General features: G+C 42.7%; 1 protein-coding gene across 1 annotated transcript; it reads right to left on the bottom strand.

Moving 5' to 3' along the window:
* Positions 1 to 1167: 1167 nt before the first annotated feature.
* On the bottom strand, positions 1168 to 15246 carry KLHL31 (kelch like family member 31). Its single transcript, XM_032650457.1, has 3 exons — positions 15177 to 15246; positions 3615 to 4819; positions 1168 to 1900 (listed from the first exon to the last, which is right to left on the bottom strand). The coding sequence occupies exons 2-3, from the start codon at positions 4784 to 4786 to the stop codon at positions 1168 to 1170; spliced, it is 1905 nt and encodes a 634-aa protein (XP_032506348.1). The 5' UTR covers positions 4787 to 4819; positions 15177 to 15246.
* Positions 15247 to 26853: the final 11607 nt, after the last annotated feature.

Genomic DNA, 26853 nt, shown 5'->3' with positions numbered 1-26853 from the left:
CGTGTTAGATTTTTAATTAAGAAATCAGGATTGAAATCAATTGGTAAACAATAGAATTTACCAACAGGGGGACCCATTCATCCTGCTATTGCCAAATCCAGGAATTCCAAATGTTTCCTTCATTCTCACTCATCTAAAAGACTGGAAGAAATCCAATTATTGTTATTGGTTGCATAACCTTCAGGCTGCATATGCCATACGTTAAGGATCCTTACAGACAGAGTCTTATTTGGTGTTCTTCTGGGGGCTTACATGAAGGTCAAGGTTGCCTTTAACCATCTTGATGTAGTGTTTAGGGTGAGAGTACTACTTGCAATTCTTTTAATGGGGGACCAAAGTAAAATGTGAATACTTCTAGAAGAAACAACAAAATGGTTTAAATTTGCCTATAAATTAGATGACTGATGTCAGTTCCTTCTTTGAGAGAAGGATTTTATGATAGGAAATACTTTTGGGGGCCTGAGGCAGGGAGGAGGGTATCACCGCTAAACCAAAGGCATCAACCTGTCAGCCCCAGGGTGGAATCCCTGTTACTTTCCCGTCAGTATTTGTCTTAAGCTCTATGATTTTCTCCTGGGATGACTTTCGAAATCCTTTACTCAGGCATGTATAGGTAAAGAAACTGCATAGAAACACAGAATTAAATCTTAAGTCCTTATGGATGTAGATTGATTTCCATTTAAAAATGAAGCCTATAAAGGAATATTTTAAACTTCCTAAAGAAAAAAAAGAGAAAGGAAAATAAACTTTTGTACGAGAAATCTCTTACTCACACAGGCTTCGTGTGTATTGAAGTGCAGAAGCACAATCTCAAATGTGGGTGTAACCGCTCTATGTTTAGAAAGGATGCCGCGATGGAAGTGCCCACCGCGAGTTCTGTCTGCCACCCAGTGGCCGCTGAAATAAACGGCTTCTTTCCTTTGTTGGCTCCGGCTCTGTATTTTGCTTAAAAAAGAAAAAAAAAAAAAAAAAAAAAAAAAAAAAAAAAAAAAAAATCGACAGAGAGGTAGATGATGCCACACAAGCAACTGAAAACCACCAAGGCAGATGCCTCGATGGATCTGAAAAGACTTCCCTGTAGTAAATGTTAGATAGTTTCCTTTCCTTTAGCTCACTGCTGAACCGCGACGCCTATCTTCTCCCCCGCGAGCCCGCGGCTCCCCGGGTTCAGATGCTGACGGGCACGGAGGACACCGAGCTGGCGCGGGACTCTCGGGTCACGTGATTGGGCATGGCCAGGGTGCAGCACGACACGCCCACGGTGGCCTCGGGCAGTTCGTCGTCCTCCGTCCACTCGTTGAGTTCGGGGCTGAAGCACTGGATGCACTTCTTGTACTTCCTCTCGCCCTCGTTCCAGCCGCCCAGCAGGTAGGCGCGGCCGTGCAGCGTCGAGGCGCCCGCCGTGCTCACGCCCACGGGCAGCGGCGCCGCGTAGCTCCACTGGCCGGTAGCCGGGTTGAAGCTCTCCACGGTTAGCACGTCCACGCGTTCGCCGCGCGGCCCCAGCTGGCTGCCGCCCATCACGTACACGCGCTCGCCCAGCGCCACCGTGCAATGCCAGCCCCGCGGCGTGCTGAGCGCCGGCAGCTCCTGCCACGCATCGCGGGCCGGGTCGTAGGCGCACACGGAGCGCGAGTAGGCGCCGCCGATGTAGCCGCCGGTCACCAGCACGCGGCCGTCGGCCACCGCGCTGGCGTGGCAACAGCGCGCCACCTCCAGGGGCGCCTTGGGCTGCCACTGGTTGGCGGACGGCACGTAGCACTCGAGCGAGGCCAGGCTGCCCTCGGCGTTGCGGCCGCCCACGGCGTACAGGAGCCCGTTGAACACGCTCAGGCTGAAGTGCGTCCGCTTCTGGTTCATGCTGGCCAGGTGGATCCAGGTGTTGAAGCGGGGATCGTATCTGGAAGTGGTAGAGCAAGCGTGACAGCCTTGTGGGCGGCAGCCGGGGAACCCAGGTGACGCCGCCAACCAGGACGTGGGAGACTCGACACTATCCTTGCGAGGAGGCTGGGGACCCATCGCAGCTCCTCGCCTGGAGGCTGCTAATCCTCTCTCAACCAGTAAAAATATGTGACCCTTGGTAAAGGCAGGGCAGGCATAGGTGACCCCCCCTCCTCCCGTTTATAAAAGCAGCTACTGGGAGACCACCCCGCTGAGACCGACCTCCAGTCCCCTTTTCTTCATATTCAAATCCATCATCCCGCAGGATTTAGGGGATGCGCACGTGGAGGAAGGGTGGAAGCTGGATATTTGTGGAATCGGAGAAGGGAATATGGCCACATTAAAGTCAATTCCACATATCTTCAGACACCAGCCACCCCTAGCTCATTCTCATGGCTTAATCAAGAAAGTTGACTGAGTTCCTACGTTCTCACAAACCCCTTCTCGTTCACGCACCTCTCCTGGCCATTGCCACTGTAAAGCTAAGTCACTAAGTCTTCTGTCATCTGTTTAGATCGAGAATAATAGAACTCATGTCCCAGTGCATCAACAAAACTTTAACTTTTGATGCTTCTCTATTTTCTAGCACTTATTAGTAGGTCTGACTTTTCAGTGTAGGTGTATATTTTTTTCAGTGTTCAGCATTACAGTTATTATACCATAAGCACTGAAGTCAATACCTCAAAAACAGTGACTTGGGTACAAGTAGTTATCAGCAGGAGGAAAATAAGGCACCCATAGTAAACTAACACTTTCCATAGTTCCAAGTATTGTAAACACAGAACTGACTCTGTTTGATGTTCATTCATATTTGTCTCATTTCACCTCCAAATCAAAACTTAACCATAGCTATAAATTAAGGGCTAAAAATCAATTGTTTGGATTCGTTTAAATGACACACATGTACATATAATGAAACAATAAAGAATATTTTTTATGATTTACTAGATGAATTTTCAGATCTTGCTCATTAGCTATGTTTGCCTTTGAACCACTACCATGATAGAAGCATGACTTTCTGAACATTTCATGTATATGGAGGTTTAATTTTTTATTATAAATATACAAAAATAATATGCATTTGAATTCCACTTTCTGCAGGATTTATCATGCTTTTACTCTTGTTTACATGTATCAAAAATATTGATGGTATTCAGTCTTTAAAGAAATATTTAAAGTTAATTAGCTGCCACATTTTTAATGATCTCATTCTGGTTGCCGGTTATAAATCTGAAGTCATCAGTAACAGTCCACTTAAAAAGAAATTTTGTATCATTTTAATCTTTCTTACCACTTAATGTTAAAAACTAAATTTGCACCCAGTTTCTTTCAAAAAGGCAGGGCATTGTGGAGAGCACCCTGACCAGAAATGAGAAAATGTGAATTCTACTTACTAGTGGTGTCACTTCTCTGGGTGTCAAATTTCTCACATGTAAAATCAGAATCATCATATCTTCCGCGCTCGCTTCATTGGCTTATTGCGAAAATTATAATGCATAATATATGTGAGTGCACTTTATATAATGTGAAGTGTTATATATATGTAATGTGGCATTATTATTATTATTGATTTACTGAGCCAATGAATTAAGCTAATGATTGATTTCATTCTATGTCAGGGCAATTTCCTCATAACATTGAACGATTTCTACTCCTAATAAAAGAGCCAGTACCTGCAGAAATTGCTGACTGCATGCTTGGCTTGATTTCTTGCATCATTCTGGTCTTCACCACCGGCCACATAAAGAAATCCATCCATCACAGCCACGCACTGATTAAAACTCTTGGCTGGCATCTCTGTAAGCTTGCTCCATCCATTTTCAGGGTCTCTATACAAGACGTCTCTGCTAAGGGACTTCTCAGTAAGGCCTGGACGGCCCCCCACAGTGACAAGCACACGACAGCCCCCTCGGATTCTCGTGCGTCTAGACTGCAATGTGTTCTGATGATAGGGAAGTAAGTGGTAGTTCATAGCATCTACAAGAAGCTTGTGACAATCAGCATCTTGCATCATTCTCGGTACTGACTGAACATAACTGACCAGGTCTTGCGCAGAGATGGTACCAAAGCGAATATTGCTCAAAAGATCGGCAGCATATTTCACTCTCTTTTGGTCAAATTCTAACCATTTCATTGCAATCTGGAATGCTACTATTTCAGAAGGCAACTGTAAGTCATCATCCATAAGAAGTTCATTAATTTGCTCAAATGTAAGTTTCATAAACTGATCTGATTCTGCAAATTCAAGGAAGTTATCCCGGATAAATTTTTGGGCTGCTGCCTTTGCATTTCTCAGGGAGTATGTTTCAGCAATGTTAGCAATGTACATGCAATTCTCAACACTCATTTCTTGTATCAGAAAGTCACTGCACATCTTGACAAGGGTATGGATCTGAAGATAAACAGCAGCAGAAATAATGCTTCCTATGGTATACAAGGAGAGAGTGAGCTTTCCAGTGTAGGCGTATGCAATGACCGTGGCCAGGCCCAGCGGTGCGATATCACTGAGATCTACCCTTTGGGTAGAGGGGTCTTTTTTTAGGATGTTGTAAAAGTACTCACTGCAAGAAGCCATCACTGACTTGTGAACGTCAAAGGATTTTGTTTTGGTGCCGATGACTAAGTCGCAAAGGAAGCTCTCCTGCCTCATTTTACTTAAACCTTCCAAGAGGTTGGGGCCGTAAGAAGCATCTGTTAATTCAGAAGAGATGCAGCTAAGGCCATTGCCTCCCTCCAGGAGCCCATTCAAAGCGTTGAGTTTGTTGAGGGGGCTGTCTTCTACAATGATGGTCATCTCATTGATGTTGCCTTTGTTCTTTCTGACAGTCTTCTTTTTGGGGGCCATGGTGGCAAACACACTGTCACAGGCAAGAACTTGCTAAAAAAAAAAAGAAAAGACACGGTTTTATTTTAATTGTGCATTAAACTTTGAAATGCTACATTGAGAAACTTTCCTTTTTTTAATAAGATAGTAGTTTTTTAATGGCATAACGTAGATTGATTAAAGTCTCAAAACTAGATTTAAAGACTTACATTAAACTAGATGCACATCTTATTCACCGTTTACTTCAGCATCGATCATTGTAGACAATTCTAGAAACATTTATATTATCAAATGAGACCTCTCAATAGCTGTATGGCCAAGTAATTTTATGTAGCAGAAATGACCCAATATTCTCTGATCTACCTGTACAGTTATTATGGAATAGTAGTTAAACATCTTTTTAAGGGCTTAGTTTATGTTCAGGAAAAAGTGAATGACAACTACCCTGAAGTTTTTCTCTCTCAATAAAATATTATAACACTAAAATTCAGGAATCCGTGTTAAATGTAGAATATATATTAGAATAAACGTGGCTAACAATCAATGGATAAGGAATTGTAATGATAGTCAAGTACTTTCTACTCTACATAGTCACTAAAATAATTTCCAGTTGAATTTCTAAATGACTCACAAACACACACAAACTTACACAAGAACTAGAACAAAGTAGTTTTTAAAAAAATCTTAGAGTAGGAAAGACCCTCTTAAGCATAACATAAAATCCAGAAGCATAAAGGGGAAGACTGAAATATCTGAATATTAAAAAAATGAAAATGTATATCTATAAAACAGCACCAACTATTTAAAAGACAAGCAACAGACTGTGAAGACAAATATTTGTAACATTTTTGACAGATAAAAGGTTAAAGTGAAGTTAACACAGTATTTATTTTTATTTATTTTTTGGCCTTGCCGGATCCTAGTTCACCGACCAGGGATCGAACCTGGGACCCAGCAGTGAAAGCGCCAAGTCCTAACCACTGGACCGCCAGGGAATTCCCTAACGATATCTAAAGGGCTCATAAAGTTAATAAGTCAAAGGTAATCCAAGTAGAAAGTGGACAAAGACTATGTCTAGGCAACAAGGTTGTTCACAGAAAATAAAATACAGTTAATATTTTTAAAAAGCTGAGCTAACAATAATCAGAGAACTGTCAACTGAAATCCAGAGAGCCTTTTTATTTTTTTGTCATCAAATTTTGCTTATCAAGTGGTTAAAATATTTTAAAATATTCAGAATATCAGATATTGGTGTGGTACTCTCCATACACTGTTGATGGGAGTATAACTGATACAGTCTTTTGAATAATAATTTAGCAGCCCATTAAGAATAAAAACTATTTTTATGCTTTGACACTAAAGTTCTAAATCTACTAATGTGCCTCTTAGAAATATATTTATATAGATGCTGACATATTAAGGACAGTAACCATTTCCTATTATCAATGTTATAAATATTTGAACCAGTTTTTAAATCTATAGGAAGTGTAGATTTAGCTCTATTACATAGCTCTGAACAGCTCTAATATTAACTGTAGCCTTGAAATATATTAAGTTTACCAAATAAATACATGGCCCTTAAAGTATCACAGATTAAATTATTTTAGCCCTTCTCAAAATATTGGGCATAGTCATCAGAAGATGCTACACTTAGGCTTTTTATTTTTATTTTTTTTTTGCTATACGCGGGCCTCTCACTGTTGTGGCCGCTCCCGTTGCGGAGCACAGGCTCCGGACGCGCAGTCTCAGCGGCCATGGCTCACAGGCCCAGCCGCTCCGCGGCATGCAGGATGCGGGATCTTCCCGGACCGGGGTACGAACCCATGTCCCCTGCATCGGTAGGCGGACTCTCAACCACTGCGCCACCAGGGAAGCCCCACTTAGACTTTTAGATGGATTTTATCTATAGCCTTTCACTTTCTTGTGAAATTACTGGTGTTACTTTTTTCATTTTTATTTTTTATTGAAGTATAGTTGATTTACAATGTCATCTTAGTTTCAGGTGTACAGCACAGTGATTCAGAATATATATATTCTTTTTCTGATTCTTTTCCCTTATAGGTTATTACAAAACATTGAGTATAGTTCCCTGTGTTACACAATAGGTCCTTGTTGGTTATCTATTTTATATATAGTAGTGTGTATATTTTAATCCCAACCTCCTAATTTATCCCTCCCTCCCTTTTCACCCTTTGGTAACCATAAGTTTGTTTCCTATGTCTGTGGATCTATTTCTGTTTTGTAAATAAGTTCATTTGTATCTTTTTTTGTTTGTTTTTGTTGTTTTTTTAGTTTCCACATAGAAGTCATAGCATATGATACTTGTCTTTCTCTGTCTGGCTTACTTCACTTAGTATGATAATCTCTAGGTTCATCCATTTTTTTTTTTCATTTTAAAAATAACAAAATCAGTATGTGTAGTTCAACAACTCACAGTTTGCTTTATATCATTCCAGATAATTGTATATGCTTATGCAAACTTATATTTGCATAGTTTGAGCAGTGGTGTGCTGGTAAATCAACTCTCCAGGGGGGGAAAATACCCCTTATTTGCAAGGTGCTAATTTCTTTAGTACAAATACACTCGTTGTGGTTAGTTTTAAGCTACCAACAACCAGTTTGCTAAATTCCTGAAAATGTAAATTGGTTCTCATGAGCTCCAGCATACCACTATAAGAGAACTTGTGTCAAAACAAGTTTATGCTGTATTATTCAGCAGTTTGCTTTTTTCACTTGGATGTACTCATGTACATCTTTCCATATCAGCACATACATAAATTTATATCATTGTCCCTAACAGCTGCATAGATTCCCATAGTAAGGATATATAAAACTTGTTCAATTATTCTCTTGTTGATGCACATTTAGATGTTTAGGTGTTTTATAGTTTTTTGAGGGGTGGTGTGTGTGTGTGTGTGTGTGTGTGTGTGTGTGTGTGTGTGTGTGTTTTTGTCTCACTGTTGAGTTCATCCTGAGAGGTAAAACTTAGCTTTGATCCCCCTTGAAAGTCTTCAGTTTAATTACTGGAATAGATGTTAAAAACAATTCCATAACATTTCTGTTGTGTTTGTTCCTGTTCTTTTCCATGTGGCAGGAGAGTAGCAAGTAGGTAGGAAATAGAGAAGGTCTTTTGCTTTGCCAGGGCTTTTTTTCTTCCTCGTTAAGCTCTGTCGTATTCACATTTGTTTTTGTTTACAAGACTGTAGCACATTTGTCCTTCCTCATTCTTTCTTGCAGGCAAAGCCACATGCATCCTTACCTTGTGAAACAGATTTTCAACCCACCATCATTTTAGTCTTCAAATGCATTTGACTTAGGTGGTAAGTGTCCCCTTGTTGGATTTTTTCTGGGGAAAATTTAAAAAATTTTGTTCAGCAAGTAGTTATCAGACGCCTGTTGCTGTGTGGACGGCACTGTACTGGGAGTGATGGAGCAAATACGATACGTAATCTGTGTTAAATAGATAAACAATGACAAGTACAAAATGACAACAAGAAAGTAGGGAATCGCAGCAGAGTAACTTAAAAAAACAAAACAAAACAAAACAAAAACCCAGTAGATTCTACCAGTAGGAGCACAAATGTGTTTTTGGAAATGGCCCTGTCTATTCTCCTGGAGGAAGTCCTATGGGCAATTTTTTACTCATTTGGACGTCAGGCTTATAACCACTCATTGTTTTGGAGGAAATCCTGGGAATTAAACAATACGCTTGTAAATAATCCATGAGTCAAAGAAGAAATTAGACAGTATTTCAAACTGAATGAGAATGAAAATGAAAATACAATGTAAATACCAGCTCCACTATTTATCTGAGCTGTGAGTTTCCATAGATTACTAACCTCTTAGAGTCTCCACTCTACTGGCTTACCTCTAAAGTAAAGATAATAATGGTGCTTGCCTGTCGGGTGGTCCATGAAAGCTTAGTGAGAAATGTCTGTACAGCATTTCATAGGGTGTCTTGCAAAATGCGAATGTTCAAAAAATTTGAATTGTTTTCATTAAAATCAATAACCTTCTTAGATGTGTTTTAGGGAATGAAGGAAGTAACCTGTTTAAGCTTTCGGGTGAAACCAATCAGAGAAAGTGGCCACAGGATGGAGATGCAGTCATGGGGATCAAGAGTAGATTTCTGGAACAGTTAAACATTTCTAAGGGATTTTTGAAAATGCCAGGGAGAGAAATGGAACTCATGCAATGACATAGGCTGAAGAACAGATTATTTACTTTGCTATGAATGAGAAAGGTAACCCTGGAAATTTAAGAAACTTGGGACATAGGTTATGTCAGGAAAATAACAGATTATATAGAACAGATTGAATCTATGAACCTGGACTTCAGATTTCAAATGAAAGGAACTGTTTTGTTGGAGTGGGGTTAGGATGGGAAGATTTGTAGATAACAGGAACCTTGCCGGTTCCAGGAATGAAAGGTTTTTAAGAGGAGTAGGTATAGGAGGGGGAAGGCCTTTAAAGCAGAGGAAATGCCTGTTATGGAAGCAGGGAGGAGTGACTCGGCACGGGATGTGCAGACGAAGAAGATTGCTGGAGTGAGGGAGACAGGTAGGCAGGTAACACGAGGATACAGAAAGGATGCTGGATACCAGGAAGGGTTTGAACTTGATGAGTTGCTATGCAAGTGAGAAGGATTAAGGAACCTCCAGGAAGGAGAGGGCGCACTGAGGCCCTAGTGAAATCAGTCAAATTTCCTCCACGGCTTCCTTCTGTTACTTTCTGTTGCTGCCTTCTCTTTCCTCCATGGTCTGGCCTTCTTGCTGCCCCTGGTGTTCCCGTGGAAACCCTCATGACCCTTTATCTGAATTCTCTTGCCCTTGTCCCATTTCTCCAGGGCCCTACTGGGTGACACATTAGCTAGTCTGACAGATGATCCAAGCTAATCCATCAGTGGGCAAATCTACTCTTCCTCCCAGAGATGCACGTTTTTTGGAGTTTTTGGGTTTTTTTTATCACTGTACTCCAATGACTCACATACAATTTCTAACAGAGCTACCACTGTGGAACATATACGCATATTCTTTAAACTAATATTATATTATTATTTACATAATATTTTAACATTAATCAAATTACATTAATTTAATCTTAATATTATTAATATTTTAAATATATACATATTTTCTTAATAAGAGAGGGTTTTTAGAATCCTCAAAATCACTGTGTAAAGGTAACTGGCTTCTTTAGCTCTGAGATTCAGGAGACCATTTAAGAGAGTTTTGAAATCAGAGCCTGCAGACCACTTCCTGGTGGCCATATTTCCCCAGATATGCTCATAAATTCAGTCTTTCTCTACTAGAACTGCCATTACATCCTGTTCCTAGGTCTGCACCTCGAAGGTGAGGCTCTCCATCCACCTGCCCAGGTGTTCTCAGTCTGGGCCATATTCCTCCAATAACATGCTGAAGACCCCTCAGAGGAGTCTGGGGACCAGGCTCACTTCTTGGAAGCTGGGCCAGGCTCTGATGTTGTCCTCTAGGCTGCAGAGGTGTTCACTGCTCCCTAGATCCCAAGAAATGCTCTTCCTCTGGCCCTGCTCTTCCATTTCCCAGGGAGGTGGGGCTCCGGCCATGGCTTTTCTCAATTTAAGGCAAGTATGGTAGGAGAGCTACAGGGTGTGCTCCAGTCCCTACTGCAGGGGAGACCAGCTCCCTCTCCATGGATGATCAAAACCCAGAGGCTATGTTCTCACAGGGCAGACTGGGAAGCCTTTGATGACTCTCTAGGACCCTCACACTGAGGCCTTTCTGACATGTCACGCTGGGTACACACACACACACACACACACACACACACACACACACACATACCCCATGCCAATTGACCAACTAACCAGCATTTTCCTACAATCACACTTGAATGAAAAGCAAAGGCAGCCTTAAAGGAAAGAAGTTATAAGAGGGCAGCCTAAGGACTCATGAATGGAAGGAAAGGGGAATAGTTTAACTCACTTCCATTTGCTCATCTGGTCACGGTGCTGGACTGCCAGGCTGATGGTGTGGGCTTGTAGAGGATGATTAGAAAAAAATGGAATATTCACAGAAACATACTACTCAGCTCCAAGGTCATATGTGAACAAGTAGTCAAAGCAATTTGCACAGAAGTCTCATTGTCTTTTCAATTATAACATATATAATTTTTACAGTTATACAAATGTTCACTATGCACCCCTGGGTCATATTGTAAATGATCACAAATGGTGGTCACAGTGATACCAAAACGTGGCTACGAGGAAGAGGCAGTGGTTACAACGAGTTGCCTGTACATGTTCTTATACAATACAGAGTGTGACCTGGTGTTGAGTAATCCATTTCTTTTTTTTTTTTTTTTTTTTTTTTTTTTTGTGGTACGTGGGCCTCTCACTGTTGTGGGCTCTCCCACTGCGGAGCACAGGCTCTGGACGCGCAGGCTCAGCGGCCATGGCTCACGGGCCCAGCCGCTCCGCAGCATGTGGGATCTTCCCGGACCGGGGCACGAACCCTTGTCCCCTGCATCGGCAGGCGGACTCTCAACCACTGCGCCATCAGGGAAGCCCGAGTAATCCATTTCTAAAGCATTCCATTCTTATTGATTCAACAAGCTGGATGGGGCTTTCACTTACTCTTGTTGTTTTCAAAGCTTTTTGTCTTTTTCTTTTCTTTTTTAATGAGTGAGGGCCTTGTGGCCAGAAGCTCAGGAAACCCCCTCCCCAGGCTTGGTAGCTGGGCAGTCGCTGTGATTTCCACACCCCAGGGAGGACTTTGACTGGGGTCATGGTCAGTCTGCATGGGGTTTGCATGGTGAGGGGACCAGCCTATCTGAGCTGCCTGCAACTGGGACAGTTTCAAGACTGTTTCTACGTTTTTCCTGAAGCACGAAGGGCATGATTCTCCCTCCCCAGCCAGGGGGCTCTAGTGAGTTGTCCCCTTGGGATCAAAAAAGAGTTTACAGGTGCCCCGGGACCGTTAGTGGCCCTGCCGTAGCAGGACATGCTGGACAGAGCAGGTCGGATGAGCGGCTATTTGGAGGCACTGCAGTGCCCCCCGTCCCTTCCCCTTCTGGGTAAAAGAGGAGACTGCACAGAGCGCAGAAGGTTGTGGAAGGCTCCCCAGGCTATCGGAGCTATCCCTTCATTCTGTGGAGGGAGCTCAGAGAATTCTTCTCTGGTCGTGGACCCCACGCCTCCTTCCCTCCCCACTCCATCCACTAGTGCCCAGAGCAGCCTCCCAGGTCCCCTGTAAGAGCTGCCTGTTAGAAAGTGGCAGAAGGGCAACAGAGGCACGATTCCACGCCCTCCTCCCACTGCCCACTGCCGGTCTTGGCTCTTGTGTCATTTCTATGATGATAGTGTCGTGTATTCAACACGTGGTAACAGCTGGGCAGTTAAGTGAGCCGTCAAATTTGCCGTGATCGGGCTTCCCTGGTGGTGCAGTGGTTGAGAGTCTGCCTGCCGATGCAAGGGACACGGGTTTGTGACCCGGTCCGGGAAGATCCCACGTGCCGCGGAGCGGCTGGGCCCGTGAGCCATGGCCGCTGAGCCTGTGCGTCCGGAGCCTGTGCTCCGCAACGGGAGAGGCCACAACAGTGAGAGGCCCATGTAACGCAACAACAACAGCAACAAAATTTGCCGTGATCTTTTGTATTTGCCAATTGAAGCATGTGAATAATTAATTCCTAAATATAAATCACCAAGCACGAATCTAGACTATGTATTCAATGTAAACTATTACTTTCATTTCTACCTAAAATAATAATTGTAGAGCTAGCATGTGTAACTTGAGGAATAACTGTGTGCTGAGCCTAGGTAAATACTTGACATGATTTTATTTTTTAAAATTTAAGCATTGTGACAATTCTAAAAGGCAGGTAATATTATGTTCATTTTACAAATGAAGAAATTAAGGTTCAGAGAGAGTTTTAAAAACATATCCAAGGTCACAGGTTGGGTATATAACGTGTAGTAGGGCAAAGATTCAAACCCAGATTGAACCCTGACCCCCTATATAGCCCTTATATCCAGCGCAGGTTGAAATCTGTCACAGGTTAAAAAGTTAACTCCTTCCAACATGGGAAGATTGAGATTGAGTGAGGTGGAACTCAAATTTATAAAATCAAAGTTTGGATATGGAGAACATGAAATGGTTCTTTATAGCTCCAAACACTGAAATAAAAGAGCTGCCCTTTTAATTGTAAGACAGATTCGTTTGGGGACAATCAGAGCCTATGGGTTTCTTTATCCTATTAGGGGTTGTAAGTCTATGAAACTCTAGTAGTTTGGGTAAGCCAAAAACAGAAGTAAGTTCAAGGAGATCTTGTATGAATTTGTTGATCAGAGAATCAGACACCTCCTTTTCAGTGTCAGGTTGAATACGGAATTATCAATTTTTGTTTAAAGACAAATATTATCAATTTCTGATGGCTCAACTTAGCTAGAGGCCTGCTATCTATAACATATACACACTCTATACATAAAGCTAACTTCTATTTTCCAAACCTGGATACAGGATGTAAGGACCCTGTGCTAAGATTTTTGGTTTTGTTGAAAATTGTAGTAAAATAGCTCTTTCTTTTACTTGTCTTCTGTGTGTGTACGTTAAGGTTGCAGGAAGTGGGGTTAGAAATCTAGTTTGTAAGACTAATGTCCCTTTGGTTGTCACAGAACTGAGAATCGGGTTTTGATGGTAATTTTGCTCTAACCATTTGAAAGACCTATGGCAAAACATTCAGCTTTTTAGGATTTCAGTTTAATCATCTGTCAGATGAGATGTGTACCTTTCATTTGTAAAATTTTACAGAGAGTTAAAAATAAACAGCTGGCTTTTGCTGTCAGAATAGTCAAAGTCTGGTCTGTATCACTTCTCCCCCCTTCCACTCGCCCCCCCAATATGGCCTTTTAGAACCCTAGCATCAACTCATGATCAGATATGGATAAACCAACAGAGACAGGGGATTCTCCATCTGCAAGTCATGCATTTGGGTCTGAGTTGCCAAATTTAGTAAATAAAAATATAGGATCTCCAGATAAATTTGAATTTTAGAAAAACCACCAATCTATTTTAGTATTTAAATATATCCCAGGTGATATTTGGGACATACTTATAATAAAAACTGGTTTGTGGTTTATCTGAAGTTCAGTGTACTTGGGTGTCCTGTATTTTATCAGGCAACCCTTTTCTGGGTTGGGTTTCAGGTGAGCCCAGGAATTCCATGAACATTTCTGGAATATTATGAAAACATGTTGTGCATGTGTGTTTATGTGTATTTTTCTATAAAGTGGGCCCAGAGCTTTCAGAGATTCACAAAAAGGTCCATAACCCCAAACAGATCCAGAACCGTTGGACTGAAATGAGGCTGCCAAGACATGGTAACATAATTCTACCCTCTTCTACAAGGGGGCAAGTCCATGTGACAGGATCACACCTGTCCCTCCTGGCCTGAAACAGATTTCAGATGAAAACTCCTAGAACCAATTACAGAAAAGAACTGTCACTGTATATGTAAGAGCATTCTCTCTCCTGCTGCCCTCCACCCTGGCCTCCTGGGAGAGACTGTACCCAGGGCAAGCTGGGAAGCCATGTGTGCCAAAGTGTCACTGTCACTCTCATGCCAGAATGAGCTGGGGTCCCAGAAGGTCTTCTTGCCAAGGGGGCGTCAGCTGCGTCCGCTCCCGGTCACCGCCACATTCCAGCCCCGCCGTGTGTCGGCTGGTAGCCTGACCCCGGAATAGAAACACCCAGCCTCTGCCTCTTGCCATTTTCAGTGAAGTCCAACTTTAGGGGGCTTTTCTACTTTACTGTTTCATTTCCAAAATGATTTCTAGCATAAAACATATGTCAGCATTGCCATAGGTACACATTTGTAACAAAAACTGGTTTCACAGTTAAATTAAAAGCTGTTCTTTTTTTGCAGGAGGGATTTTGTCAGTAGGTTCTATTTCTGGGGATTCAAAGAGTTGTCTGATTTGTTTGCTACCCATTTCAACAAAACTGATTACATTTTATCTAAACTTATCAGATACAAAATGTTCCTGACGGTTCCTGACAAAAAATGGAGGTGAAACTCTAAACTTTATGAACAAAACCCAAGAATTTTATTTTCCCCCTCCCCTCTCTATAAAATAGAGGAAGAAAAACCTACATTAGGCTTTAGAGACTTAAAATTATTGTTAGAAATTACAAGTCACTTTACTTTCATAAGGCATCCTTAGCATGCAGTTCTATTGCTATGACATTCTTCTCATCTATTGCATCCCTTGGATTTCAAGAAGATGTCTTCTGGCTCCAACAGGAGGATCTGACCCAGCTGTGGACCACTGTCAATGAAATTGCTCTAGCACCGCGAACGCAGACGCCCCCCCTCCCCACCATTCACACCCCAGGATTAGAAGACCAGCATTGGAGATTGAGGCGCCAGGTCCTTACCGTCCTGTGTGAGGGGCGTCCCCGACTTGTGATGGTGAAGTTTCAGCAGCAGATTCCTTCTGAGAAGCAATCTGTGGAGAGAGAGACAGGGAGAAGGAAAACCCGTTGGGGAGCCACCAGCAGCCACCTGACGCGTCCCAGCAGCAGCAGTTTTTAGAGTGACCTCTTGTCGTCCCTCTGGCTGCAGCGCTGCCGAGCCTGCGCTCTGAGCCCTCCTCCCCCGCTTTGGCTTCAATTTCAGGCCACCCCGGGGCAGAGGGCGGAGCCCTGGTTGGTGGAGAGGGCTTGGGTTTCTTGACCTGCTCAGTATTTAAAAACAAGAAAGTCAAGAACTCAATCAACCCGGGAGTGAGGCAAGAAAATTAACTAGGTGGGTATTTAATTGTTGGAAGCAGATTAGAATGTGTGTACTTGGTAAGAGAAAGGGAAGGTTGTGGATAAAAATGAGCTACTAGAAAGGTTAATAGCCTGGTCACCTCAGGTCCTTGGAGAAGATTGGGTTTTTAAATAGACTGTTCTTTAGAAAAGGAACTTGGGGTAGCTCACATATGGCACCAGTATCGCTGGAGTCATCGTGCAGTTCAACAGAGTAAGGTTCACGACCAGTCTCTATTATCCGGCGATCCACAGGGCGGCCTGAGATGAACACACACTCCAGCACACATGCAGCTTGGGGAAATACTTTGGCAACACTTCCTGTGGAAAAAAAAAATGTAGAGGGTTATAACTGACCACAAGCTTTAAATAGGCACCAAGGGTGTGAAGTGGCTGCTTAAAAAAGTTACCCTGATTTTAGGCGGCAATAAAAGAAAAATACATCATAGAAAATAAATGTTCTAATTATTCTCCATTAGTCAGGTCATGCATTCAACATTGCTTGGCCGCTGTGGCATACTAAGAAGTTTTTCTGTATCCTGAAGGAAGTGGCTGGAAGGAAGCTGGGCATGTTGGGATCATCTGCAGAAAAGGAGAACTCAGAGAGGACTTAGGAGAAGTGAGTCTCCTGGGTGCAAGTGTTTTGGGGGCTGTTGGGTAGCAAGGGGATTCAATTAAAATTTTTGTAGCTTAAGGTGTCAAAAATTAGGCCCATGGGTAGAAACTCCAGGGGAAAACGTTAAAAATAAGGAAGAAGAACTCTGATAACAAATGGGTTCTAGTGATGAAAAGGAGCCAGTTCCCTATGATTAGAAGGGTGCACGTAAAAAAAGCTATAGCACTGAGGTGACACGGAGGAGATTCTTGCTCACATTGGATCATCTCGGGTGTCTTTGCAGCTCTAAAACTCTATGATTCTATATGTATTTGCCTCTAGCTCTCCTGACCCCTCTCAACTCATTGGATAACATCTTAGTTACCACTTCTATCTGAATTCCAGCCAGCTTTAAAAACAATTTTTAAAACTTTATGTTGGAGAATAGTTGATTAACAACGTTGTGTTAGTTTCAGGTGTACAGCAACCAGCCAGCTTTTTTGTAGGAAAAACTCTTTTGATTTTTAAAAATTTACTCCCACTCATAGATCTCCAGCCCAGAATGTGTTAGAACTAAATCAAAGAAAGCTCTTTATTCTATGGTTGACATAAAGCTAATGGAGGACGACTCACTCCAAAATGATCCTTCTTATTTCTACCTCCTTTAGTCCAACAAAGGACCAGAGCACTCAACTCTACTCTTACTGTGATAAAAAGTCAGCCTTGGGGCTTCCCTGGTGGCACAGTGGTTGAGAATCTGCCTGCTAATGCAGGGGACACGGGTTCGAGCCCTGGTCTGGGAGAAGCCCATATGCCGCGGAGCAACTGGGCCCGTGAGCCACAACTACTGAGCCTGCGCGTCTGGAGCCTGTGCTCCGCAGCAAGAGAGGCTGCGATAGCGAGAGGCCCGCGCACTGCGATGAAGAGTGGCCCCCACTTGCCACAGCTGGAGAAAGCCTTCGCACAGAAACAAAGACCCAACACAGCAAAAATAAATAAATTAATTAATAAACTCCTACCCCCAACATCCAAAAAAAAAAAAAAAAAGTCGGCCTTATATCAGTATTTATGGTAATGCTGATATGATGATGGAAAGGGCCGTCAAGAGGTAGGTGTGGGGACCAACACTATTGTCTTCAACTGTTCAAGACTGTTAATTTCAGTTCACGCTGTTCACGGGAACAACCCTGAGATAATTCTTTCAGGAGAATATTATTTGAGATAGAGGTATGAACCCAAGTGGAAGAATAAATGGCAGAAATGGAAAATCTAAGAGACACTTCAATTGAAAAACATTCACAGAGTAGCTGCACGTGCCAGGACTCAACTACTGCTGCGGTTGGTATGCTGGAAATAGGGGGCATGGAACATGGGTAGAAAGGGAGCCTGGACAGGAGGCTGTAGTGTATATTAAGATATTCAATCTTTTTTTTTATTGAAGTAGTAGAGCTGATTTACAATGCTGTGCCAATCTCTGCTGTACAGCAAAGTGACTCCGTTTTACACACATATAGACATTCTCTTTAATATTCTTTTCCATTAAGGTTTATCCCAGGAGATTGGATATAGTTCCCTGTGCTATACAGTAGGACCTTGTTGTTTATCCATTCTATGTGTAATAGTTTGCAGCCCCAAATTCCCAGTCTATCCTCCTCCCTCCCGCCTTCCCCCTTGGCAACCACAAGTCTGATCTCTATGTCTGTGTCTGAAGAAATGTGATCTTTATTCTTAAAGCAATGGGGACCTACGTGTTGAAGTTTATTTTAACAAAAAGATGGCCATGATGAGATTGGTATTTTGGAAAGAATGCTCTGGCATTTGGGGAGTATAACCTTTGTAGAATATAGAGGTTTAGAAAGAGATTGAAAATATTAGGTGAGTTATCAGCAAAGACTAGGGTAGAGTAGGTGGTATTGGTGACGGAGAACATGGGCTAGGATTGCCCAGCAGGATAGAAGGCCCAGTTGAGGTCAATGGCCGTGACTGTTGGTCTGAGACCTGTCAGCCTGCTTGTGTGTTTTTCTTAAGCCACGTTCAACTGCAGAGAAACCAGAGAGCTGGATTTAACTGGAGAAGGGGACTTGCAATGTGGGTAATTTATTTGTTTCCATTGCTAGCGCCCACCTCTCCTTCACCAACCTCCCCTGATCCTCTGCCACAGACCAACTCAAATGTAAGTTCCATGAGGGCAGGGATCTTTATCTGTTTTGTTCACTGATGAGCCCCAAGTGCCTAAAACAGTGCCTGGCACATAGTGGATGATGAGTCATTGTTTATTAACTGACTAGGTGAATAAATGAATGAATAAATAAATTTTGAATGAGTAAGATGAAGTTAGAGAACAAGAGAATTGAGAGTGTATGCCAAGAAGTATTATAATGACAGACCACAAAACTGAGCTGAATAAGGATGGATATGAAGGCCCGAGGGCAGGGAATTCTTCTTGTTAACTGCTGCAACTGCAGAAACAAGACAATGCCTAACACATAATAGGTACTCAATAAACATTTGTTGCATAAAAATATAATACTGACTACACAATAAATTACAAAGATGAAAAGTATGGTGATATTTTGCTTTTTACTCATCCTAGTTGTCTCCTACAACAATTCACAGGGACTCTCGAGCTAAAACGTGTCTTTTATAAAAGCTTTTATAGCTGAAAGAATCACTGGACATTAGCCCATGGTCCCCAAAGTATATGTATCTGCTGTATATTATAGCTCTGATCACTTAGCCAGTTCTCAATTCCTACTCTCAGTAGGAAGGCATTTAGAATGCTGCTTCTCAAATTTTAATGGATACAGGAATTACCTGGGAACCTTGTTAGATAGCAATTCTGACCAGGTACATCTAGAGTGGGGCCCAAGATGCTGCCTTTCTAACTAGCTCACAGGTAATGCTGATGTTGCTGGTCCAAGGACCACACTTTGAGTAGCCTCGGGATCAAGAGCTGGAGGCTTTGGGACATCCAGCTGTGGCTTCCACGGTTCTGTGGGGGCAGCTGTGGTGACTGAATCTCTTCTTGGCTGTGGCTCTGGCTGCAAAACCCCCGTTTGCTCTTTCCTTTCCCTGGCCTGTTTCTCTGGTCTTCCAACAGTGATTCCCTGAGCTGCACGGGATCTAATTGCTTTTTTTTTATAATGTTTTCTTTTTTTAAATTTTCTTTCTTTTTTTTTTAATTGAAGTATAGTTGATTTACAACGTTGTATTAGTTTCAGGTGTACACCAGAGTGATTCAGCTTTATATATATATATATATATATATATATATATATATATACACACGCACACGCACATACACATACATACATACATTATTATATTCTTTTTCAGATTCTTTTCCATTATAGATTATTACACGATATTGAGTATAGTTCCCTGTGCTATACAGTAGGTCCTTGTTGATTATCTATTTTATATATAGGAGTATGTCTCTGTTAATTCCAAACTCCTAATTTATCCCTCTGCTCCCCATCCCCCCTTTAATAGATTCCCTTCCTCTTTAGTTATGTGGTTTACTAGCTCAGGAGCTCATGAAATGAGGAGAAGCGAGAAGCTGGAAGCAGGCTGTCTGGAAGATGGGGAGTCAGGGAGACGAGAGCTGAGCTGCACAACATGAACTGGAGTCTGTGGGGGAAAAGGAGCCCTGGAGGACTTTCTGATGGCCAGTGGCTGAAGTACCTGGAACAGCAAAAGGGCCTCATGATCTGTTTTCAGTGGTTTGCATTCTGCGGGGTGAGGACTCTCCATGGCACAGAAGTTTTGGTAAAGCCTGCTCTCCATAAACACTGGGTGGGTGTTTTGAGCGGAAATCAATGAAGGGTCACCCAGGTGGGCAGAGATGACAGGAGAGCTATGGAGATAGGCTGTGATGGAATGTCCAACAGAGGGGTCACTTGGGGTCGGAGGTGACAAACACAAGCCTATGGCCCTGGGCCAGTCCCTGAAATGCAGGTGAGGGCATGGAACTTCCCAATGGCAGTGAATTTGAGAGGTCAAGCCAATTTTATTTAAATATCAGGGGACTTCCCTGGTGGCACAGTGGTTGGGAGTTTGCCTGCTGGTGCGGGGGACACGGGTTTGATCCCTGGTCTGGGAAGATCCCACATGCCGCAGAGCAGCTAAGCCCGTGCACCACAACTACTGAGCCTGCGCTCCAGAGCCTGCAAGCTACAACTACTGAGCCCACACGCTGCAACTACTTAAGTCTGCGTGCTCTAGGGTCTGAGTGCCGCAACTACTGAGCCCACATGCTGCAACTACTGAAGCCCGTGTGCCTAGAGCCCGTGCTCTGCAGCCAGAGAAGCCACTGCAACGAGAAGCCCACGCACTGCAATGAAGAGTAGGCCCCGCTCGCCACAACTAGAGAAAGTCCTTGTGCAGCAACGAAGACCCAACGCAGCCAAAAATAAATAAATAAATAAATATCAAAAAGGCCTGGAGATCTCAGCTGAGGTCTGGGCCACACCAGAGTTAATCCACTTGTCCTCACTGAGAAGGACGTGCTTGTTCGTAGACGGGTCACAGGGAACAGCAATGCTGTCTCCATCTCTTTTTTTTTTTTTTTTTTGTGGTACACGGGCCTCTCACTGTTGTGGCCTCTCCCTTTGCGGAGCACAGGCTCCGGACGCGCAGGCTCAGTGGCCATGGCTCACGGGCCCAGCCACTCCACGGCATGTGGGATCTTCCCGGACCAGGGCACGAACCCGTGTCCCCTGCATCGGCAGGCGGACTCTCAACCACTGTGCCACCAGGGAAGCCCCTCCATCTCTTTTGTAAAAAAGAGTTATTTATTTATTTATATAGCAGGTTCTCATTAGTTATCTATTTTATACGTAGTGGTGTATATATGTCAATCCCAATCTCCCAGTTCATCCCACCCCCACCCCCCACATTGTCTCCATCTTTATTGTGGGAGGTGGAACCTGCCTGCAAGAGGAGCTGTTAGTGACTCTGCGAACAAATGGGACGCACAGAATGAGCAGAGGCCACATGCCAAGAATTTCCAGATAATAGACTCCAAGCATTGCCTTTTCAAGGGGAACCAAAGGGAGATGTTTTATTATTCAGACACGTGTAGGTTTGAAGCAGGAAGGCCTGGCTAAGATAAGTTCAGGCCCGCAGCACAGATGTGTTCAGAGTTCCCATCAAACTCTGACTTCCGGAAAATAAACATGAGGTCCATCAATGAAGCGGAAACTTTCGTGGAGACTGCAGCAAACCCAGTGAGTTCCCACTGCTCGTCCCAATAACTTCTAGAAATGCCAGCTGTGCTGGGGCTGTGCTCAATATAGTTAAGAGCTTCTTGACGTAAGTGGACACTTGCGAGCCATATGCTCTGTTGTGACATTTTAAAGGTGGCAGCACTGTTTTGGATAAGACACACTTGGAAAGGAGAAAACATGTACATTGCAAGCACTTCTGAAAGCATGAGGCAGTTTGCAAAACACAGAGCACGAGTTCTCCGACTGTAAGCGTATAGTCACTGAGGGCTGCCTTTTGGTGTCAAATAATGAAAACAGTATACCCATGAAAGCCTCGAGGACCAGCTCTCATTTGTGGTGGCACCATTGAAGAGTCCACCTTCTAAAACGTAGACGCCTGTTAATCAGAGAACTTGCTTTCCTGGCAGCGTTTGGCTTAATAAAAGTGAGATACTGAGTCCTGTGGCCTCAGGGTTAAAATAATATAAGTTTCTTTATCAACAAGTTTTGATAGCATATCTTCTCCGTCAGTAACCTTCTTTTCATCGACCCCTTCCCTGATGTGCCTGCCTGCCTCTTTCCCACCCATCTCCCAGACTGTTCTATGTGCCTTCTTCCATGTTCCTGCAATGCCACGGGTATAGCTTTGTCTCGTGACACCTGCCACATTATACTAACGTGGTTTCCCCCTCCCTATCCTATGTGACCCTGGAGGACAAGGTCCTTGTAGTGTCCTTTTTTTTTTTTTTGAATCTCTGTACCCAGCATGGTGCCTGATACCTGATCAATGCTCAAGAAAATTTGTCATTCTAGGGATTTGCTTGTATTAATAACCCACTAGTTCTAGAATAAAGCAAGACTGAAACAAGATTAAACAAGACCCCAAAGATTAGCTTCTCATTTTTCTCATTAGCTACATTGTCATAAAAACAAAAACAAAAACTGTTTCTGTGACCCTTGGAAGTAATTTAAGATGGAGCTAGGAGGTTGAGTAGAAGAGAAAAGAGAGCAAAGAGAGAGGATTCCTCTGAAGGAAGTTCTTGGGAGAGCTATGGCATTTTCCCTGTTGGGGGGAGGGGGAGAAGTGTGTGTCCTCCCTTCTCAATCCAAGTGAGAAAGGCTTTGAGGGAGTCCCTTCAGGTGCTTGATCTGTGTCCTCTGGAATTCAGTGGACTAGTGTCTGAACTCTGAGGATGGCTGTTTAGGTTGCACACTGTACAAGTCTACAGGTCCCATTCACAGGGATGACAATGTTTATAACCTGTAAAACTGTGCTTGAACTCCCTGGGTGTCTGACTCTCCATGAGGTTATTGTGGCTGGAGCTGCAGTTAAGTAATAGCACTGGGAGCAAGCTGTACTTTTTCCAACAATGGGACAAGGAGGTAAATGCTTTTCTGATTGATTGTGTGAGTTCTTGGGAGGGACCTGGCCTGGAGCCTTCTTTTCTTAAGAAGGATTGCCCAAAGAAAAGGCTTTCTAGAGGGTTCTTCAAAATAGAAGCCTGAGGGTTGAGTGCTGGTGAAAGTGGGCAGGCCGAGGAGTTACGCTGTCATCATGGAGTTCCCAGTGGGGATTCTTATGAGGGAAGCACCTTGTAACAGAGTCAGCCCTGAATGACAAGTCCAATGAGCAGCAGCTCCAGACCAGAGGCACCATCCATAGAAGACTGTGCCCTTCGTCCTAACCCTCTTGCCCTGGGCCCAACATGGAGGGGTGGGAAAGGCAGCTAGTGAGGGAAGGCAGTGGAAGAGGAAAGATGCCCGCCTGCCCTGATGGCCCCTGTGCCCCTGACCCCCAGGACTCCCACTCCAGGCTTCTTGGCCTAAATCAGGCCTCAGCTCAGGGAAGGGAAAAATTTTGGAATTTGATTATTATACTAAACTGAACATTATTAATTACTAAAACAAGACTTTCCTAAAGACCAAAGGTGACCTCAGGACATTACCACCCACCCAAGGGTGACTGTTTGAGACTTCACACAAGGACAGGGAAAGAACCAGCCCATGCAGCCAGTGCAAAGCAGCAGAGGCTGGGGAGCAGACCCCAAAGTTTCTCTTTGTACCCTATTGAGCACCAAGCCTTCCTAACCAGACCACTTGCAAAACCCTTCAAGAGATGCCTATCAATTCCTGAAGCATCTTATTTACACTTGAAACTTAAAAATGTACACTCACCCCCAATTTTTCAATGTACAGCCAAGGTCTTTCGTGTGAGCACAGGTGAATAGATCTTTCTTTAACTCACCCACAAAACATTGATTGTGAGTTCCAATTTTGGTTTCCTTATACTGGATTGAAAATTTTGAGAAACTTGCAAGGAGACCTAAATATAGTTATAAATGTATATGATTTCTTTTCTCTTGTCTTATAGAGTTGTCTCATCCACACCCAGTTTTAGAAGCTTGCATTTAACTGTGTTTTAGAAAGCATTCAAGTTAGCATTTCATAGAAATAACAACCTTCTTTTTGTACTAATATTTCAATTGGTTCACTTAATATTTAATTAAATTATTTAATTAAATTATTAAATTCCGTAACAGGTAGTTCTGGCATGAACAGGCTTGGGGACACACCCAGCTGCCTCTTGGTAAACACACGGTTGAACCTGTGGGAGCAGAAGCCAGGGTGTGCTGGAGGACAGCCACTGCCGAGAGCCTCTGTGCATCCCGAGTGTGGCCTGCACATCTCAGGGACCAGAAAGCGTGGATGCTCTGCTGAGTTGGCAGGTGGAGGTCACTTGAGCAAGCCCCCACTTTCAGGTACAAAGTTGGAAGCAGCCAGCTTAAGAAACCCACATTTCCTGAGTCTCTACCATGTGCCTGGCAGGAGCCCGGGCATGTGACAGCTCTTCAGGTTTCACAGATATGATTTTCCCCCATTTTACAATAGAGGAAGGTGGAGTTTGCAGAGATTAAGTCATTTACTCTAGGCCAATGAGTGGAATAGTCAGTGCCTCTCAAACTCTAATGTGCCCAGGGATCACCCAGGGTGTACGACGTGAAATGCATATTTTTTAAAATGTATATATATATATATATTTAAAAATATTTATTTTATGTATGTATGTATGGCTGTGTTGGGTCTTCATTTCTGTGCGAGGGCTTTCTCTAGTTGTGGCGGGGGGGGGAGCCGCTCTTCATCACGGTGCGTGGGTCTCTCACTATTGTGGCCTCTCTTGTTGCAGAGCACAGGCTCCAGACGCGCAGGCTCAGTAGTTGTGGCTCACGGGCTTAGCTGCTCCGTGGCATGTGAGATCTTCCCAGACCAGGGCTCGAACCCATGTCCCCTGCATTGGCAGGCAGATTCTCAACCACTGCTCCACCAGGGAAGCCCCTAATGTATATATTTTTAATTGAAGTGTAGTTGATTTCCAATGTTGTGTTAATTTCTGTTGTACAGCAAAGCGATTCAATTATACATATATTCTTTTTTAAATATTCTTTTCCATTATGGTTTATCATAGGATATTGAGTATAGTTCTCTTGAAATGCATATTTTGCTGGCAAAGGCCTGCAGTGGGGCCTGAGATTCTGCATGACTAACAAGCTCTCAGAGGCTGGTGATGCTGCTGGTCTGCAGACCATGCTTTGCGATGCCTCAGTTCTACCCCTGAGATTCTGACTTACTTGCTCGAGATGGAGCCCAGGCAGTCACTATGTTCTAAAAGCTTTCCAGGGCTCTTTTGTGAACAGAGTAGAAGTGATGAGTAGCCTGGGCCGCTAGGGAGGGCAAGAACATTGAGAAGTGGACTGCTCTAGAGATGCTTAGTTTTGAATACTTCAGTTAAGCAAGTGTTCTAAAAAGATAAGAGTAATCTAACTTGAAACCATGAAAGTTTATAAAATAAAAGAATCCTCCATTCTTCACAGAGTATAAAGAATTTTTTTTAAAAAAATCAAGCTATCCCTGCACACACGTATGCCACAATTTTCTCACTCAGCATGTCATGAGCCTCTTCCATCGTCAGTACCTGTAGACCTACTTCGTCCTTATCGACATGGTGCTGTATTCTACAGCGTGGTTGAGCCATAATTCATCTCACCAACCCCTCATAAGCGGGGCATTCAGTTAACTCTAATTTTTCTGTTTTACAGATAATACTGTGTGCACACATCCATGGGCACGTGTACATGATGTTCTGTAGGACAGACTTGTAGACGTGGAATTGCTGGGTTATTTAAATAGCTCTTCTCAAATTGCCCTCCAAATTACATCTCTAAAAGGCTCACCAAATTACATACGCATCATCTCATATAAAAGTGCCCCTTCTCCCTACCACCTTGCAATTAATGGGTATTATCAATATTTTCAAGATTAACCGATCTGATATGTGAAAAGTGGCTCCCATGGATGTCTTAATTTGCACATCATGATGAAGGCATGAAGATGAATGTTTGTTAGACTTAAGGATCTCTTCTTGGGATTGCCTGTCTATGGCCTTTATCTCTTTAGCTGTTTGGTTGCTTATCTTTTTACAGTAATCTTTTGTCTACTATATGTTACAAGTATTTTCCTTCTAGACTATAGTTCATTTTTCAGTCTGTTTGACAATGGTTCACAGACGTGTTCCCTTTCTATATAGTGAGGTCTGTCAATTGTCTTTCATGACTTCTGAGTTTTACTTCTTGTTTAAGAAAGACTTCCTCATCACATGATTATAAAATATATCCCTGGTTTTTCCATCTACTACTTGCATAGATTTGTCATTTATTAATCCATCTGATCATTAGTTCATGCGCAAAATACATATTTTACTTATGACTTAAAGTTGAGCTCTTATTGGGTTGACCAAAAAGTTTGTTCGGGATTACCCACAATACTTTGTTTCTTTTATTTTCAAATTCCATCCTCAGCATCGGACAGGCCTTCTGAATTTGAAATACCTCCTTTATCATATAATCAACCCCACAGATATAATCTGGTTCCTCTTTTCATCCCTTTTTTCATTTGTGTGACTGTCCAAGCTGCCATAATAATTTCTGCGGTTTCATAGAACTTCTAGAAAGTTTATTTTTCATTTTTCTTCTTCTTTTTTTAAACAAATTTCTTCTCTACTTTTTTCCAGATGGATTTAGAATTCCCATGGCAGGTTCTAAAGCAGTCTTATTGGAATTTTTACTGAAATTGCATTTTAATCCATTAATGTGAGTGGAATTGATATTTTTATAGTATTTAGTGCTCCATGCAGAAACAAGGCCTGTCTCTCCATTTATTCATGTATGTTATTCATATATATTTTAATACTTTCTTCACAAACATAGGTCTTGCACATTTATTGTTAAGTTTCTTCCTGATACAGTTAGAGAGATATGTCATCATTCTAATTGATTATTAACAGTTTATGACAGCTACTGATTTAAATATATTTATCTCCTAAATATAAATCTTACTAGGCTCAAAAGCCCTAATAATTTAATTGATTGTCTTTGGAGTTATTAAGCCTTCTTTTTACAAAACTCATTTATTTAGTTTCTCTCTAAAGCTATAAAACTAACAAGTA

This window comes from Phocoena sinus, chromosome 11, assembly GCF_008692025.1.
Source record: "Phocoena sinus isolate mPhoSin1 chromosome 11, mPhoSin1.pri, whole genome shotgun sequence".
Taxonomy (NCBI): Eukaryota; Metazoa; Chordata; class Mammalia; order Artiodactyla; family Phocoenidae; genus Phocoena; species Phocoena sinus.
This window is presented reverse-complemented; position numbering and strand designations above follow the sequence as displayed.

Bases quoted from the DNA above. Each gene is read 5' to 3' on its own strand.
- KLHL31 (XM_032650457.1), bottom strand. From the start codon at position 4,786: ATGGCCCCCAAAAAGAAGACTGTCAGAAAGAACAAAGGCAACATCAAT. The intron at 1,901-3,614 runs GTACTGGCTCTT...TACCACTTCCAG, and splicing joins GCAGTCAGCAATTTCTGCAG to ATACGATCCCCGCTTCAACA.